Below are 17,792 nucleotides of genomic sequence, written 5' to 3' on the forward strand. Positions count from 1 at the left end.
TTTAAGGCTGTCACTATACTGCTTTCTGAAAGAGTAAGATTTACAGTCCTATCAGCTATATATGTATTAGTAGTTCAGCAATACTTTCACTCATTTTACTTCAGTAAATATATATATATGTATATATATATAGCTTCTACTGTGAGCCAGCTCTAAGAAATACCATAGTATAGAAGATACCCTAGGAAAACTGTCTTTCCCCTCATAGATCTTAAAGTTCAGTAGAGAAGATGCACAGGTAAGTAGTCAATTATAACATACTCTGATAGGCGACATACCTAGCATATTTTCATACTGTTTTATAATTATCCTCTATTAAAATTGATTTTTAAAGATTTGTGCTAATTTAGACCAATAATTGTTAAATTATCTTTATATTTTATTGATTATAAGTGGGTTCTATATATTATTGTGATTAAACTGCACTGAAACTATGTCTCTAACACGTATGTCATATTTTGATTGTCGATAGTCTTGGGCTGAGAGGAGACTCCAGGTGTAAGACTATCTAAAGCCCGCCTAATTCATTCCTGTTTCATGGTCTGTCTCGAGCTTAGTTTTTTAGTGTAAATCTCCTACCACATTCCAGTTTACCCACCTTTGGCATCTGCAAAATTCCTTGCTATTACTTTCACCTGGGATGTTCTTTTTCCTCTCACTGCTTGCCACAGACCTCCTTATCCTGTAAAGTGGAACTCAGATGTCACTTCTTTGTCAGTGTATCCAGGACCTTTCACCAGATTATTGATGGTTTGTATCTCAGAATACCTAGTTTCTAATAGATTGTACAGCCTGTTCTTGTGATGGCCTTTCCAGCGAGATAGTGAGTTTTATCTGTCTGTGAATCCTCACTGCCTCTGTCACACTTGGTGGGCCTGCATGGATTGCTAAAGGAATGAAATCCCACCTACTGGGGTCATCACTGAAGTTTACAATGAATGCTTTACTCTTTTAATACCTCTGTAATACTTACTGTCAGTATTTATGGCCTTGTGTTATCTTTTAACACATATTGGTATACTGTAGCTGATGTGTGAAAAGTTCAAAAGGCAGTTGTTTAATAGATTTTTCCTACGAAACAGTGTATAAATTGTAGTTTAGTATTCCAGGAAAGCAGTCATAATCCTTGTATGCCCATTGTTTTTCTGATTCCGTAAGCCAGCTAGCCTTTGTCATCGTACCTATGTGAAAACTTACTTCATGCTCCAGTTCTGGACTCCAGGAGTGTTATCCTCCAGCCACAAGAGTAGCTGAGACAGGGGAAGCAAGGTTTCCTTTCAGCTTTCCAGATCCAGACTGCAGATTAAGAAGGTCCCAAAGCAGGAAAACAAAAGAGAATCCCAGACATACCTAGGAATTGTAGGGAAGATGGAGGACCAGCAGCCTCTATGGGAGGCTGGAGTGACGTTTTGAATTCAAAATAGACCTTAAGCAGTCTCTGTAGTTACTTCTTTGCTCTCTACTTGGAAACCATATGTGTTCTCTGGTTGAAAACCCTGCACAGGGTAAGTAGGAGATAACTAATCGGGATTCAAATAGGACAATAAGTCAGGGTTGATTTTCATCTTTAAGTAAGTTGGAATAATTCCCTTAATTGTTGGCATGTAACTCTCATACTCAAACATAAATGGACTCTCATTATCCTTTTGTAACTGCACATCTAATGAGATTCTAATATAGTATATCTGTGATCAGGGCTTTTAGGATTTGATCAGTGGAATGTCTTACTTTTGCTTTTCATCTTAATTACCCTAGTGTTTCTATCAGTTGGTTCCACGTATTATTGATTTGTTTTCAAAGTCAAGGTGTTTCCCCCAGCCCCCAAATTGAAACTAGCTGGCTGTGTTAGTGAAGCTTGAAGAAACTTGTAAACTGATATCAGTTGTTTTCATGGATTTATATAGATATTTTAACCATTATATAAAAGAAGATCTGTTATTACTCAGCCATAAAAAAGCAATGAAGAAACTTCCCTGGAGGTCCAGTGGTTAAGAATCCTCCTTGCAATGCAGGGGGCGCAGGTTCGATCCCTGATTGTGGAACTAAGATCCCACATGCCACGTGGGGCAGTTAAGCCCTTGTGCCGCAACTACCGAGCCCTCGTGCTGCAAATAGAGTCTGTGCATCACAGCAAAAGAGCCTGCATGTCACAACGAAGACCCCACAGGCTGCAACCAAGGCCTGACTGCCAAATAAGTATTTTTTTAAAAAAGAGTGAAATAACGCCGTTTGCAGCAGCACGGATGGACCAAGGGATTATCATATTCAGGAAGGTCAGACAGAGGAAGACAGGTATCATATGATATCATTTATATGTGGAATCTAAAAAAAATAAGAGAAATGAACTTATTTATGTAATAGATGTACAGACATAGGAAATAAACTTATGATTACCAAAGGGGATGGGGGAAGGAGATTGGAATTTAGGAGTCTGGGATTCATGTATACACATTACTATATATAAAACAGATAAACAACAAGGATCTATTGTACAGCATAGGGAACTGTATTCAGTATCTTGTGATAACCTATAATAGAAAAGAATCTGAAAAAGACTATAAATATATAAAAACTGAATCACTTTGCTGTACACCTGAAACTAACACAACATTGTAAATTAACTATACTTCAGTTTTTAAAATGATTTTTTTTAAAGATTTCATTCAAATTAGATCTACTATTTCTCAGTATTTAACTTTTTTTTTTTCTTTTTTTTTTTCGGCTGTGCCATGCAGCATGCGAGATCCTATTAGTTCCCCAACCATGGATCAAACCCGTGCCCCCAACAGTGAAAATGTGGAGGCCCAACTACTGGACCACCAGACAAATCTCTCAATAATTAACATTTTGAATTAGAAATTTGTTTTAAATTTGTTTATTTATTTTTGGCAGCACCGGGCCTTCCTTGCTGCTCAGGCTGTTCTTTAGCTGTGTCAGGCGGGGCTACTCCCTAGTGTGGTGTGCGGGCTTATTGCAGTGGCTTCCTTTGTTGTGGAACATAGACTCTAGGCGCACAGGCTTCGGTAGCTCTGGCACATGGGCACGATACATGGCTCCCAGTCTCTAGTGCACAGGCTCAGTAGTTATGGCACACAGACTTAGTTACTCCACGGCATATGGGATCTTCCTGGACCAGGGATTGAACCTGTGTCTCCTGCAGACTTGGCAGGCAGGTTCTTTACCACTGAGCCACCAGGGAAGCCTGAATTAGAACTTTTTATTTGCCTTTTCATGTTATTTACATTAATAATATCTGTAGATATTATACTTAGATATTTTTAATATGTACAAATCTGATTTAATATGCAAATAGCTTATAATTTAAAGGAAATGGGCAAATAAAGTAGAAAAAAGACTTCATATTCAGAAGATATTAATGCTATGAATGTATCATAAAAGAATATATCTAGATAGATTGGTGGTACCTCTTCCATCTTATTAAGACAGTCTCCAGATTTCCTTGGCTGTCCAGTGGTTAAGACTCCATGTTTCCAATGCAGGAAATGCAGGTTCGATCCCTGGGTCGGGAAGATTCCCCTGGGGAAGGAAATGGTAATCCGCTCCAGTGTGCTTGCCTGGGAAATCCCATGCATGGACAGAGGAGCCTGGTAGGGTACAGTCCTTGGGGTCACAGAGTCAGACATGACTGAGGAATGAAACAACAACAAAGGGCAGAGATGCAGGCAGTGTCTGACTTGTATAAAACAGCTGAACTGCTTCGTTGGGTGCTATGGAAAGTCATAGCATATTCATTGACTAGGATATAATAATAATATAGCATATTATGACATATAATAGTACACAGAGGACTCAAGGGAATAGAAAAACTCTGAGCAAAATACAGGTTGCTAAATACAGTACATGAAACAGTGATCATAGAGGCCAAGAGAGTCAGGCAGACCCGGCCTCAGCTTGCCAGTTGCTAACTGTTCAACTTAGGGAAATTAGTTAAAGTCTCTATTCCTTAGTTTTCTCAACTGTAAAATAAAGATAATAATAATAATACCTATTTACTCATTCAGTAAATACTTATTGAATGCCTGCCTTGTGCTGGGCACCACAGATGCTGCAGTGGCAGGAGAAACAGAAATCCCTTGCCCTCATGGGGTTTCATGAGGGAGCTAGACAATAAATAAAAAATGCGAGTTAAATATATAGATAGCCATAAGCGCCCAGGAGAAAACAGAAAAGTTGGGGAAGGGAAATGTGAATTGTTGTAATGGTGAATAAGGTTGAAATACATGATAGGGATAACCCCCCAGAGAAAGGTTTTTGTGAGGATTAAATGAGGCACTCAATGTTTAGCAGAGTGCCCGGCACATAAGGCACCAGTAAAAATTAGCGGCTATATTATAAATGATATGCAGGAAAAGGCAAGTCAGTTAATTACTGTTAATAAAATAATACCAACCAAAGAGAGTGAGGATTATATGTAACGAAAGAAAATTACTGTATACACACGTACACACACATGCACGCACACGTGCATACACCTTCATATCCAGAGACTGGTTAATATTTTTCATTTATTACAAATGGAATCTCTTCTATGAAAATGTAATATTCTGAGCTGCATCAAATCTTGTTACATTGTCAGTTGTGTTTTTTGTTTATTTTTGTTTTACTTTACCAATATTAAAAAGCTTTACATTGTAAGGTCTTATATATGGTCTTAAAACTGTAACTGATGTTAATTTAGGAAAATTAATTTGTGTTCCACTTTTAGTCTTTGAATCATAGATTACCTTCTAGATTATTGTATTTATCCCTTGAATGTATCTGTATGATAAAGACTTAGATGTCTGAGCACTCAGATAAAAAAGCACCATCCAGCTTAAAGCTGAAGACCTTTTGTTACTTTGATAAAGTGAAACATATTTACAATAAAACTGTTTAGTACTCAGAATAAGATAAATGATGGCCTGCCCTGTTCTGTCTTCCAGTGTATTGGCATGCATCAGCCCTGAAGCAGTGATCTCTGGATTAAACTACATGTCATTTGCTAATGTTGGCATGAGTGGCTTAAGCCCCAATGGTGTGGACTTGAGCATGGAAGCAAATGCTATAGCTCTGAAATATTTAAATGAAAATCAGCTGTCACAACTGTCTCTTACACGATCAAGCCAAAATAATGGTGATTCACCTTTTAGCCTTCTACATATTAATACAGACAGAAGCACAGTGGGGCTTAGTTTAATTTCGCCAAACAACATGTCATTTGCAACCAAAAAATACATGAAGAGATACGGACTCATACAAAGCAGCGACAGTAGTGAAGATGAAGAGGAGCCTCCAAACAATACAGATGGCAAGAGTGAACATTTAGTGAATCAAAACCTTACATACATAGCGGAACAACTTGATTGCCGGAAAGAGCCTTCTAGGAATGCTGGTGAGATAACTAATTGTTACAACTGTGACTCCGTGGGTACCCACACAGATACGCCAGTATTGAGAAACATTACAAATGAAGTTGTTCAGCCAAAAGCAACACAGCAGTTAAATGAAAACCCCACTTTCTTATTCAAGAACCTGAAACCAAGCCCTGCAGTGAATCTCCGAATTGGAAAAGCAGAATTTACCCAGCATCCTGAGAAAGAAAATGTAAGGGACACTCCAATTTTTCCTGAAAGTTTGAAACCTTCTGAAACCTTAAAGGAAATGAATAGTATGAATTCAGTAGGCACCTTCTTAGATGTAAAGCGTCTTAGGCAGTTGCCAAAATTATTTTAAACTTTTAATGCCCCACCTTCTGATATGAGGATGGGACGTCTCCTGAAGATACAGAAATCAGAGCCTTTTGACAGTTTTGGAATTCCTAATCACTCTAGGGATCACTCTGTTGATAGCAGCTTATGGCAAAGAGCTGAACAAGTGGCCTGACTGAGGTGGCTAACTGGTAGGAGGCCTAAGTGCTCTTTGTTCAAATAGAGTTGTTAAGCATCACTGGATCTTTAAAAAAACAAAAATCCTGAGATCAGTTATTTCAATAAATTTAGATAAGCAGATGCTATTCACCTATGAATCTGAGTTTCCGTTTTATACTGTACATTTTGAGAAGTGTTTTTCTAGCATTTTGCATCTACCCAGTACCACCTAAAAGAACATAAAGTTATCATGACCCTGACTAAATTAGCTAAACAACCCTTACTGAATTTAAGGGGGGAAAAGTTTTATTTTTTTTTAAATAACTTGCAATCTTTTATATAAGGTGTATATATATATATTCTCTTCAGATGCACATTTGTTAAACACTGTGGAAGTAAACTTTTGCACTCTTGTGGGTTGATGTTAATGTAACATTTCAACATATAGCACTAGCTATCAAAGAATAAGAAAATTATGAGTGTGTTTTATAAACTTTGTGAGTTTTTCAAATGTTTTACTATTTTTTAATGGAACTTAATAAAAATGTCTAGATTGACTGCTTTCCTTCGTCCTCCATTATAGCATATCCTTGTCCACTTAAAAAAAAACAGCTTTGTAGACTCCCCCAAAATTCCAAAAATGATACAGAGAATTCAGGTGTACCCTTCATCTAGCAACACCCAACAATGCTATCTTACACAACCATAGTAAATGATCAAAACCAAGAAATTGACATTTGGTGTAATATTAGTAACTAAAACCACAGGCCTTTCAGGTTTCAAAGTTGTTGCACTCATTTATTTACTTTTTGGTATGTCACTATGAAATTTTATCACTTATAGATTTATATAACCACCCCCACAATCAACGTATAGAACCGTCCCATCATCACAAAGAAATTCCTTAGTTGTACTCTTAAAATACAGCCTGCCTGCAACTCTAACTCCTGACAACCAGTGATCTGTTCTCCATCACTGGAGTTGTGTCATTTTGAGAATGCTAATAAAAATGGAATCAGAGTATGTAATTTCTCGAAGGTGGTTTTCACTCAGCATAATGTCCTTGAGATCCATCTAACTTTTTGAGTACATCAAAAGTTGCTTCCTTCCCCCACCTTCTTACAAAATAACTTTTAAATTGTTATTTCTGAATATAAATGAAAAGTGTCCTCATTCACTTGAGGACACTTGAGAAAATTCTTCTGCTAAAGCTAAATTAAGACATCATAGCCTTATACAAAAACTTGAGATGTTAACTGCAAAGAAATGGACTTTCAGTCTCTATATACCCAGCTTGGGCCCTCTGAGATGATAATCTGATGAACCAGTTTAGCTAGCCAGCCAAAGTGTGATAGCATGACAGCTCTCTGCTGTTTTCCACAGGAGCCAGGGACCAGTTAGTGCACATTTTCCTGTTGCATTGCTCTTTGAGGTTAAAATTCCGATGTAGAAATGTCACTGGTGGTGATTCTCAGTGTTTTGTCCCCATGGTCATCATTTGGGACTTTGGTTATTTTAATAAATATTTTCAAAATCCACTTATAGGTTTCACTAGAATGAAATTTTAAGCAATGGAATTGTGAACGCCACTTCAAGTGCATTCTGTTTCATTTTAGCTATCTGTTTCACCCAAGAAGTGAGTGTAAGTACAATTTATATTATTTTTTTAAATCTGAGAGAATGCTAATTCACTGACAGCCTCATTAACTCTACCATTATCACTGGGAATCCTGTAATTGTCACATGAAACAAGAAACTATCCGAACAATGAAAACTGAAGCTGAGACTTTATTTAAAACTAATTTATTTTTGGTGGAACTAGGTTTCATTGTTTTGCGTGGGCTTTCTCTGGTTGCAGTGAGCGGGGTCTACTCTCCATTGCGGTGCATGAGCTTCTCACTGTGGCAGTGTCTTGTTCTGCAGTACAGGCTGTTGGCTTACAGGCTTCAGTAGTTGCAGCTCACGGGCTCTAGAGCTCAGGCTCAGTAGTTGTGGCACATGGGTTTAGTTGCTCCACGGCATGTGGAATCTTTCTGGACCAGGGATAGACTCTGTCCCCTGCATTGGCAAGTGGATTCCTAACCATTGCACCAGCAGGGAAGTCCTGAAGCTGAGACTTTTTAGGCAAAATCTAATTCCATCACTTCTGTTACCACATTTAATTTAAGATTTCTCATAAGACACTTTAGCAGTTTTGGAGATTGAATTTAGACTGCAGATTAATTCAAACACACGTCTCCTACTAACTAAATGGGCTTCCCAGGTGGCTTGGTGGTAAAGAATCTGCCTGCCAATGCAAGAGATGCAAGTTCTGTCCCTGGGTTGGGAAGACCCCCTGGAGAAGGAAATGGCAACCCACTCCAGGATTCTTGCCTGGGAAATCCCATGGCCAGAGGAGTCTGGTGGGCTACAGTCCATGGGGTTGCAAAAAGTTGGATATGACTTAGCAACTAAACAACAATAAAAACTAAAAACACACCCAGAGAAGAGGGACAATTACTGAAGCCTCTCTAGTTCTCTAAGAAGATGTTTCACCTAGGAAGTTATTTGACAAATTAGTATCTATGATAGCTTTTTGGTTGGCATCTTTGGAAAAAGTATCAGTACTGGAAAAATTGGATTAAGGACAAGATGATTGCCTCTCAAGTGACGTTTGTCTGAATTTCTTTGATTCAGTCCCACACAACACTGTGTATAGATATATGGGTGTTACGTCAAATGGAATAAGGAAACAATGGAGCTTCTATTACCTGGGAAAGGAGCCTGTTAGTCTAGGTCCTAGCCGGCTGGCACCTCCACCCCCTTCATCCAATGTCCCTTCACTCAACCTCTGCGCCCCCTCTACGCTTTACGCTCTCTTGTCCTCTACCTTGCCCTGCCCGTGCTAAATAAGCTCCACAGAAGTGGATGTAGACATACGAGACATAAGCCTTGCCTTTGCCAGCTGTAAAGGCTTCAGAGAAAACAGATACACACTGGAAACAGTGGCACAACAATATGAGACAGCGTATGATGAAATGCAATAACCAGTGACCCAGACTGTGAGGAGACACAGCAGAGCCATCGCGATAGCTTCCATCTTTTAAGACTTAACCACGTGCTCACAGGGCACTGTGCAGAGCACTTCACACACCTTAGTAAATTTAAGCCTTCTGGCTGACGCCAGCTGGTAATCCTCATAGTTGAGGGACTGACCTTAGGGAAGTAACTTACACAATAAATTGTAATCAGATTCAAACTCAAACTCCTTTTAAGCCACTGAGAAATGCAACTTATCTGAGGCCTGAGGACTTCAGGAAGAGCTTCCTACAAGACCCAGATCTTGAGCTGAATGAATGATTTTGAATACTATAGCCAGTGCTATTTCAGATATGTGCTGACCTCCAAGCTACTGGCCTTATTTCCACCTCCCTCAAAAGCCCCCCTGCCCTTTAGCCAAGACCAGAAACCACTGCTTTTAGAGACAAGAGTTCTGTAGTAGGCAACCCCAGCATTGTTAATGTTATAAGAAGTTCGATGATTTTACATCATGGTACTACTATCAGGGCCCCAGGAATTTAGAGGAGCAAGACTTTTCTGTGCCCTTGTTTTCTAGACATTACTCTTGTGGGCAGAACCTAGTTTAACCAAGAGACCTTTATGCTTGCAAAATAAATTTAATGGTAATGTCTTAGGTTTGCAGACTGCTTCACACTCTTCAAAGTGCTTTCCCACACATTTCCTCATATAATCCTCACAACCAAAACCCAATGGGAGTATGTGTGGCAGACATCATTTACCTCTTTGTACACATGATGAGACAAAACACAAATGTATAACTGGGCCAAGATCACACCTTGAGAGTTAACCTGGTCCTTCCATAGCATCCAGTCCAGCATCAGCCTTTTTGTCTGTTCTTCCTCTCCCCACCTGCACCTCATTTACCCCTCATCATTCAGTGGGTGTCTAATGTTGATTCTGCTGGGCTCTGAGCTGGATGCCAAGTCTAATGTGATGAATAAGACAGCTTGTCCTGTAGGATCTTGATCTAATGGGGAGACACATGTAACCATTAGCCATACAGAGACATAGAGTTTATAATAAAACTATATGATGTGTGAGGATATATTAAGAAAGGCTGGGGGGACGGTTATCTTGAGAATGCTCCAGGTTTTTCCAGAATCTTGCAGGAGCAATATGGAAGAGAAGGGGGAGATGTGCTGTTTCTGAAAGAGGGAACAGCTTGTTGGGAAGCCTGGAGATCTGAATAGGTATGGCACTGGAAGAGGGGGCTGAGGCAGGAAACCAAAGACAGACAAGGGAAAAAATATACATGTAAAAAGAACACTGAGTTAGAAGTCAGCAACAATTGGGTTCCTCTTGTCCCTCTGTTCCAAATTCCATGACATGGGGCAAGTCACCTCACATCACTAGGCTTTAGTTTCTGAGAATTATTGAGGTGAAGGGGTTAGCTGTGTATCTCTAAGATGCTGTGATTATAAGAAGCGTTGATGCAGAAAAAGAAATAGAAGTCCAGAGGAGGGAAAAGAGGGAAAGACAGAGTGTTAAACTGGGCCTTGAAGTATTTTGAAGGATTTCTACAATCGTCGATGAGGAAAAGATTTCCTTACTATTAATAATACCTACTATTTAACAATTTAAAAAGAAAAAATTCTGTTTTCACCAACAAAATGTCGAGTAATAATATCTGTTTGAAGAAGGTACCAATGTGTCTTCCTCCAGTTCTGAATTAACACATTCCTTGCCTTTAAGGAGCTCAAATTCCAGTGTGAAAACATCAAACCCAGGGAAAGGGGTTTAAGGGTTTGGAGGCCTGGGAGATGTTCCCTGTCTCTTCTCTGCTCCCCAAACCGGAACTGTTTGGATCACAAAAAACATCCTCACAGGAAATCCTGCTTTCCCACCTCCTGGTAAGAGGCTGAGCTCCAGGAAAAGGATGGATTTGGGGAAGAGCCCTGTGTCCTGCCTCTTCACGGGAGGTCTGGGACCAGGAGGACAGGAGGAACTAATTAAAAACACAATGGAAACGGCAATGTCAGGTTTTCAGAGCTGCTGGGGCCCTCAGAAATTACTTGGTCCTCACTATACAAATGAGAACACAGGGGCTCCAAGAAAAGGGACTCGCTCGAGTTCACACAGCTTAGGAAGCACAGCGCTTGGGCTGGAACACAGGACTCCGGCCTGAGTTCACATCATATGCTGTGGTATTTGAGTCAGTAAATCAGGTGCCAAACAATCAAACCTAGCCTCCCCTCCCCCGCCCCATTACCCTTACACCATGAAGGGAGGAAAAGGCTGCGTGTGCACATGGCCACGTGCGCACACACACACGCTCCGACTGCTGCCCTTGCCGCTACACCCTCCGGGAGCTTGAAGCCCTATGAGCTCATAAAATGCAGCTTAGAGGCACCCCTGCTCCACAACTCCTCCCTACCCTGCAGGAAAGTGAGTCTTTTCCCCCTTTTGACTTCCCATTCCCCTTTCTCTAGTCTTCCTTCTGTCCTCTTGCAGATGGTGACAGCCAGCTCGAATGCTGGTTGTTGAGTACCCAGGGCTGGGAGGTTCTTAAGGGCAGGGACCACGTATGCTAGCCTTATCCAGAAGGTCTGCTGAAATGTCCCCGTTCTGTCTGGGGCCTTGTGCTAGACTACTGGAAACAAAAGGGAAAAACAGAGAAAGTTCTGGCAGACCCCGCCATGGTAAACATGCCTCTGCGCGTGCACGGACACATGTGCCGAATCACAGTCATCAAACATTTATCTTCGTCCTACTCAGAGTCTCGTCAGGCCTCACCCAGTCCTGCGAGGTAACAGCAGCCAAGGCTGCAGCTTCACAAGCAAACACTCACAGAGGTACTCGGGATCACAGAAAACGGACCGAAGCAGAGGAAGAGACTGCCGCGAGTGACAAGATCCTGCTTCAGGGCTGTGGGAAGGGGGAAAGGATGACAGGATTATCCTTAGAGATCTTTCTGAAAATCAGAAACTGCCTGTTGCAGAGTCAGTACAGTTCGCCTGCTGCCTGGCCAATCCTTCAGGTCACAGACGAAAGCACAATTATATTTGTTTTCTCCTCTAATCACCATAATGACTCAGAGACTGAGGAACAATAGTTAACATTTACTGACTACATCTGCTATGTTCTAAGCCCTTTCACGTGGTTAGCTTACTTCTTCCTCACAACAACAGTGTGAGGTCGATACTCCTGGTATCCCCCGTTTTAGGGAGTGGGAAATAAGAACAGGGAGGTTAAGTAGTTTCCCCCAAGGTCACACAGCCAATGTGAAGAACCAGGATTCAAACCCTGACAGTCGCTCTTCACCCAAGCATTATGTGGGACTAGACTCAGTGCTCAAGTGCCGTGGCTGCGGGCACACAGGTGAAACCAGGGTTTAAACTCGGGCCTGTCTGGCTTCAGAGCACATGTTGTCTTCCCTCCTTTTTCTCCTCCTTCTCCCTAAGAGCAGAGGGTTGATTGAGGGAAGCCTGTGTTTCCTTTCGCTAAAGCTCCAGCTCCTACCTTGATATGGTGATACTAGGTGATGGATGCTGGCTGGGAGGGGGTCAGGTACATGGACCGCAGCTGAGTCACTCCCGATAAGTGGCTTGCTCCAAACCCCAGAATCACCCCAGGGGTGGGGTGTGCTGTGACTCTCTCCTCCCCTTCCCTTCCCCAGCATGGACAGTACCTTGGAGCCAAGGAGAGTCCAGCACCCCACCCCCATCAAGGCCAGCATTCCCTGGGCCACCCAGGAAGGGGCTGCGAGCCACAGCTTGTGTAATCACAGAACAATTTCTCTCTCCTACAAGGGTCATATAGGACTACCTTGCATGTTTTCTGGCGCTGGTTTCTAGAACCAGGAAGGTTGGCCAGTTCTCCCTGCTCTAAGCTCATCACCCACTCCTTCAACTTCTTTCTCCAGCTCCATCTCTGTTGCTCTTGTTTCTTCAGCATACATTTGTGTGCCTCCTGCTCTGTCTCCATGATAAGCTGGGACGTAGACACAGCAGACAAGGTCTGTGTCTTTGGGGGCCTCAGTAGGGAACACAGAAACCCAGACACGTGTGGTTGGAACCACAATGAAGGGATGTTTAAGGACCATAGGAGAAAGAGCTGAGGCAGGAACCTCTGCTCTGCTGGAAGTCCCAGGCCAACCAGGGTCCCTGGCTCTCCCTGTCTCCCTCGGGGAAATTTACTTGGTGTTTACCCACGTCTCCTCTCCCCCTGCCACTCCGTGCAGTAGGGCCCCAGGGCACAGTCCTGGGAAAAGAAGACAGTGGAGGGATGAATCCAGGAGAAGCAAAGCACCCAGCTGTATGCTGCCAAAGGCCCTCAATCATGGGGGTGATTTCATTCAACACCTCTCTGTTCTCTGAAGAGTGAGCCTTGGCTCCTTGAGGGCAGCACAAGTGGGGTATGCCTCCTCTCCCATCCCCTGCAGCCAGCACAGGGCCCAGGACTACTGCTCCACAAGTGTTTGCTTAAGACGGACAAACAAGCGGAGGCTGTGTCCACTGTGCAGATGAGAAAACTGAGTTCCAGACAGGGAAGGTACTTGCTCCCCCACCATAGCTTTTAACAACAGAATGAGAAAGAACCCAGGTTTCCTAACCTACTACAGGGACTTGCTGTCCAAGAAAGGGGAGCGTGTCTTTTTGTCACCCAGACACCGAAGACGTTCAGTTCAGTCCAGTCGCTCAGTCGTGTCTGACTCTTTGCGATCCCATGGACTGTAGCACACCAGGCTTCCCCGTCCATCACCAACTCCTGGAGCTTGCTCAAACTCCTGTCCATCTAATCAATGATACCATCCAACTATCTCATCGTCTGTCATCCCCATCTCCTCCTGCCTTCAATCTTTCCCAGCATCAGGGTCTTTTCCAATGCGTCAGTTCTTCACAACAGGTGGCCAAAGTATTAGTATACCTAAGACATTGCTTGGCACAAACTAGACGTGCAGCAAATGTGGAATAAAATGAATTAATGGAGCTAGGTGGCCTGTGATAGAGCCCTCCATTCTTGCCACATCTACCACGGAGCCACAGTCACACCGAGAGGCTTGCTGTCCCCATCTGTGCCCTTCACTTCCCAACACCGGGCCTTTGTACTTGCTGTTTCTCTTCCCTGTTACCTGCCCAGTTCCTTGCAGACACCAGTTCTCTGAAGTCTAGTTTGATCCTTCCAGGCTGAATAAACACATACACACACACAGTCTGTTCCCAGCGCACTTTGCACACCCCACCCTAGTAATGCACCGATTAAACTGCACTGTAATTCTTTGCCTCTATCTTAAGGTCTCTAGGCATGAATATAGAGCTGATGTGGAGTAGAGACTCCTCATAAAAAATAATAGCTTCTATTTATTAAATGGTGGTAAGCTCTTTGCAAAGCTCTTTATATACATCTCATAATCTTTCCAACAATCCTATGAATCATGTGTTATTTTTGCCTCCACTTTAGAGATGAGGAAACTGAGTTAGAGAAAAGTGATGTAACTTGCACAGTAACACCTACTGAGGAGCAGAGGAGTAAGTCTAGCCTAGGGTGGTGTAACAGTCAGTCACATAATTAACCACACCATCAGGCTCTGTCCTGTGTGTGGGAGGCATCCTGAGCTGACATACAGGGCCCAGGCCATGTGGACAGAGGGCTCCTGCCATGGTGTTTCCTGGTGACTCAGGAGCTGGTGACAGAGTCCAGTAGGACCATGTGTGTCTTTAAATGGTGGCTTTACAAACGTCCCCCTTCACTTTCTACCCTCCTTTCCATCACCCCATCACCCCATCACCCTGGCCCTGGACAGCTGACAGGCTGCTTATAACTGTCAGGACTGACTTGTTAGAAACATGACAAGGGACCCAGGATGCTCTGCTGGTATAGGTACCTGTGGGAAACTGGACTTCTCATCAGGAGCTGGAGCGGAGACGGAAAAAGAGGAAGGAGGCGAAGATGAGAAGCGCAGAGACAGAGAGTAAGGATCAGTTCAGCTCAGCCGCTCAGTCGTGTCCGACTCTTTGTGACTCCGTGAACCACAGCACGCCAGGCCTCCCTGTCCATCACCAACTCCCGGAGTCCACCCAAACCCATGTCCATTGTGTCGGTGATGCTATCCAGCCATCTCATCCTCTGTCATCCCCTTCTCCTCCTGCCTTCAATCTTTCCCAGCATCAGGGTCTTTACAAATGAGTCAGCTCTTCGCATTAGCTCTTCCAAAGTATTGGAGTTTCAGCTTCAACATCAGTCCTTCCAATGAACACCCAGGTCTGATCTCCTTTAGGACAGACTGGTTGGATCTCCTTGCAGTCCAAGGGAATCTAAAGAGTCTTCTCCAACACCACAGTTCAAAAGCATCAATTCTTTGGCACTCAGCTTTCTTTACAGTCCAACTCTCACATCCATACATGACCACTGGAAAAACCATAGTCTTGACTAGATGGACCTTTGTTGATAAAGTAATGTCTCTGCTTTTTAATATGCTGTCTAGGTTGGTCATAACTTTCCTTCCAAGGAGTAAGCATCTTTTAATTTCATGGCTGCAGTCACCATCTGCAGTGATTTTGGAGCCCAGAAAAATAAAGTCAGCCACTGTTTCCCCATCTATTTGCCATGAAGTGATGGGGGAGTAAGGATCAGGGGCAGAAAAAAAAAAGAGCAGCCCCAGGGAGAGACAGAGACAGAGAGAGCACAAGCTTGAGACAGAGGTGGCAGGGATGAGAGGCAGAGAGAGAGAAGTGATGAGATAAATGGAGAGAGGAATTCTGTGGTTTCCTCACCCCATTACATTCCCATTACAGATGGAGAAACTGAGGGTCAGAGGAAATGACCCTACTTCCTGGCAGATGTGTCTGCCGCTTCCTAAACACCATCAGTTTAGTTCCTCTTGTGTCCCCGGATATGTACCACTGCCTCATATGCTGGGCCTGAGCGTCTTCCCACGACATTTTTGGCTATTTGTTTACCTTCTTTAGTGTCACAAAGGATTTAAACTAGGACATATCACAAGATTTTGAAGTAGTTCTCCCAATGTAGCAAATATTTCCTTATAGTCAGCAGGAATGGAAAGGACGTTGGGTCCAAGCTGACATGGGACCGAAGCTGAAATGACTAGCTGAATCACCTTGGATAAGATGAGCCTGTTTTCCTCATCTCTAAAGTTGGGGTCACACTAGCAGCCCACTAGGGTTATTGTGGAGGATGAAGTAACAGAAGGGAAGCAGAAGCAAGGAGCGGTACAGGCACACACAGCAGGTGCTCAACACCTAAAGTCCTCCTCATCTGTCCGAGGGTTCCACCCATAAGCATTTATGTTACACGAAGCCCGGGGCCCTGTTTGGGTGACCAGCAACAACTGTCTGCTGGTCAGAGGGCTGGTGGCTGCACACTTGTTCTGTCCTTTTCTGACAGTTCTGGGAGCAAAGCCACTGAACAGAGCTCTGTGGGATTCTCTCCTCGTGAGGACAGAAACCACTCAGGCACTATCGGCTCTATAATTCTGGGGAGCACTTCTGGTCTTCTGGATGCTCCCATAAGAAGCATGGGTTCAGGGAAAGGGAAATGGCTTCAGAACATCAGGAAACACAGTGCTGTCTTAATACATTCAGTTCTTTCACATCGGCCTTTGAGATAGACGAAGCTTATAAACCAGAGCAAGGGTCCTCATATTTTGGTGCTCATCAGAAATCACCTGGACATTCTGTTGGAACACGGATTTCTGGGCCTCACTCTCAGAGTTTCTACTTTAGTAGGCATGAGGGTAGGCCTGAGAATTTGCTCTTCTAAGTTCCCAGGTTGTGGTGATGGTCCACTCTGAGAACGACTGAATGAATGAGTGAGGTCTTTTCTATTTGCATTCTGATGGCAGCACTGGGTTTGGAAGCACGGAGATGACTCTCCCCACATCTCAAGCTTGGAATTCTGGGCTCACATGTGCTTACTGGGGGGCAGAGGCCAGGGTTCTTCCAAGGCAAGGAATGGGGACCAAAATAGAGACAATGGTCATATGGAAGTGAAAGAGGAAAACAATGACATCTCAAATTGGATTTTTCACTGTTAAAAGTAAAACCCTAAGAACAGTGTGAAGAACTGACTGGTTGGAAAAGACCCTGATGCTGGGAAAGATTGAAGGCAGGAGGAGAAGAGGACGACAGAGGATGAGATGGTTGGATGGCATCACCAACTCAATGGACATGAGTTTGGGTAAACTCCTGGAGTTGGTGATGGACAGGGAGGCCTGGCGTGCAGTCCATGGGGTCACAAACAGTTGGACATGACTGAACGATTGAACTGAACTGAATTGAAGAACAGTATGATGTATAGACAATTATCATCTCCCTTCCACAGAGGAGGAAAGTGAAACTCAGAGAGTAGGTAATTTACCTAGAAACATACAGCTGACCAGTGAGGGAGCAGGGCAGGAACTCAAGACTGCCTTACTCTTGAACTTGCTCTGCTGCCCTTGGAAGCAGCAGAGCCTGAAGGCAGACTGGCTCCACCTCTTGCCAGATGGGTGTTTTCTGCAAGTTGCTCAACCTCTCTGGGCCTCAGTTGGCTACCTACAATAATGGAGGTCCTGGTAGTCCCTACCTCTCTGGGCTGTTTTAAGGATCAACTGAATTAATAGTTATGAAGCTGAGGCCGGCACCTGATACCTAGTACCAACATGTACATGTATTGAAAATAAACTGGCTGCTCACCATAGGGCACAAACACACACACCACATCCCTCCAGGGAATGAGCTCTGGGGAGAAAGCTCAGAGATTGCCTTGTACCCAGAGACAGGGGTAGGCAGAAACACTTCCAAAAAATTTAAAGCCTCAAGTTTGGAGGCGAACCCGGCCTTTGGTAGGGGTGGGGGACAGGTCAGAGAGTGGCGTCGCGACGCCCTCAGGCCCAAAGCCGGGCTCGCTGTTCACTCCAGGCCTTTT

At 43.4% G+C, this 17,792-nt stretch overlaps 1 protein-coding gene across 1 annotated transcript in view; it reads left to right on the top strand.

Moving 5' to 3' along the window:
• Positions 1 to 6,476, top strand: part of STIL (STIL centriolar assembly protein) — a 53,465-nt gene extending 46,989 nt beyond the window's left edge. The window contains exon 17 of the mRNA XM_040231227.1: positions 4,944 to 6,476. Within this exon, the coding sequence (XP_040087161.1) occupies positions 4,944 to 5,733 (790 nt within the window). The 3' untranslated portion in view covers positions 5,734 to 6,476. The remainder of the gene's footprint in view (positions 1 to 4,943) is intronic.
• Positions 6,477 to 17,792: the final 11,316 nt, after the last annotated feature.

Source organism: Oryx dammah, unplaced genomic scaffold, assembly GCF_014754425.2.
Source record: "Oryx dammah isolate SB20612 unplaced genomic scaffold, SCBI_Odam_1.1 HiC_scaffold_28, whole genome shotgun sequence".
Classification (NCBI taxonomy): Eukaryota; Metazoa; Chordata; class Mammalia; order Artiodactyla; family Bovidae; genus Oryx; species Oryx dammah.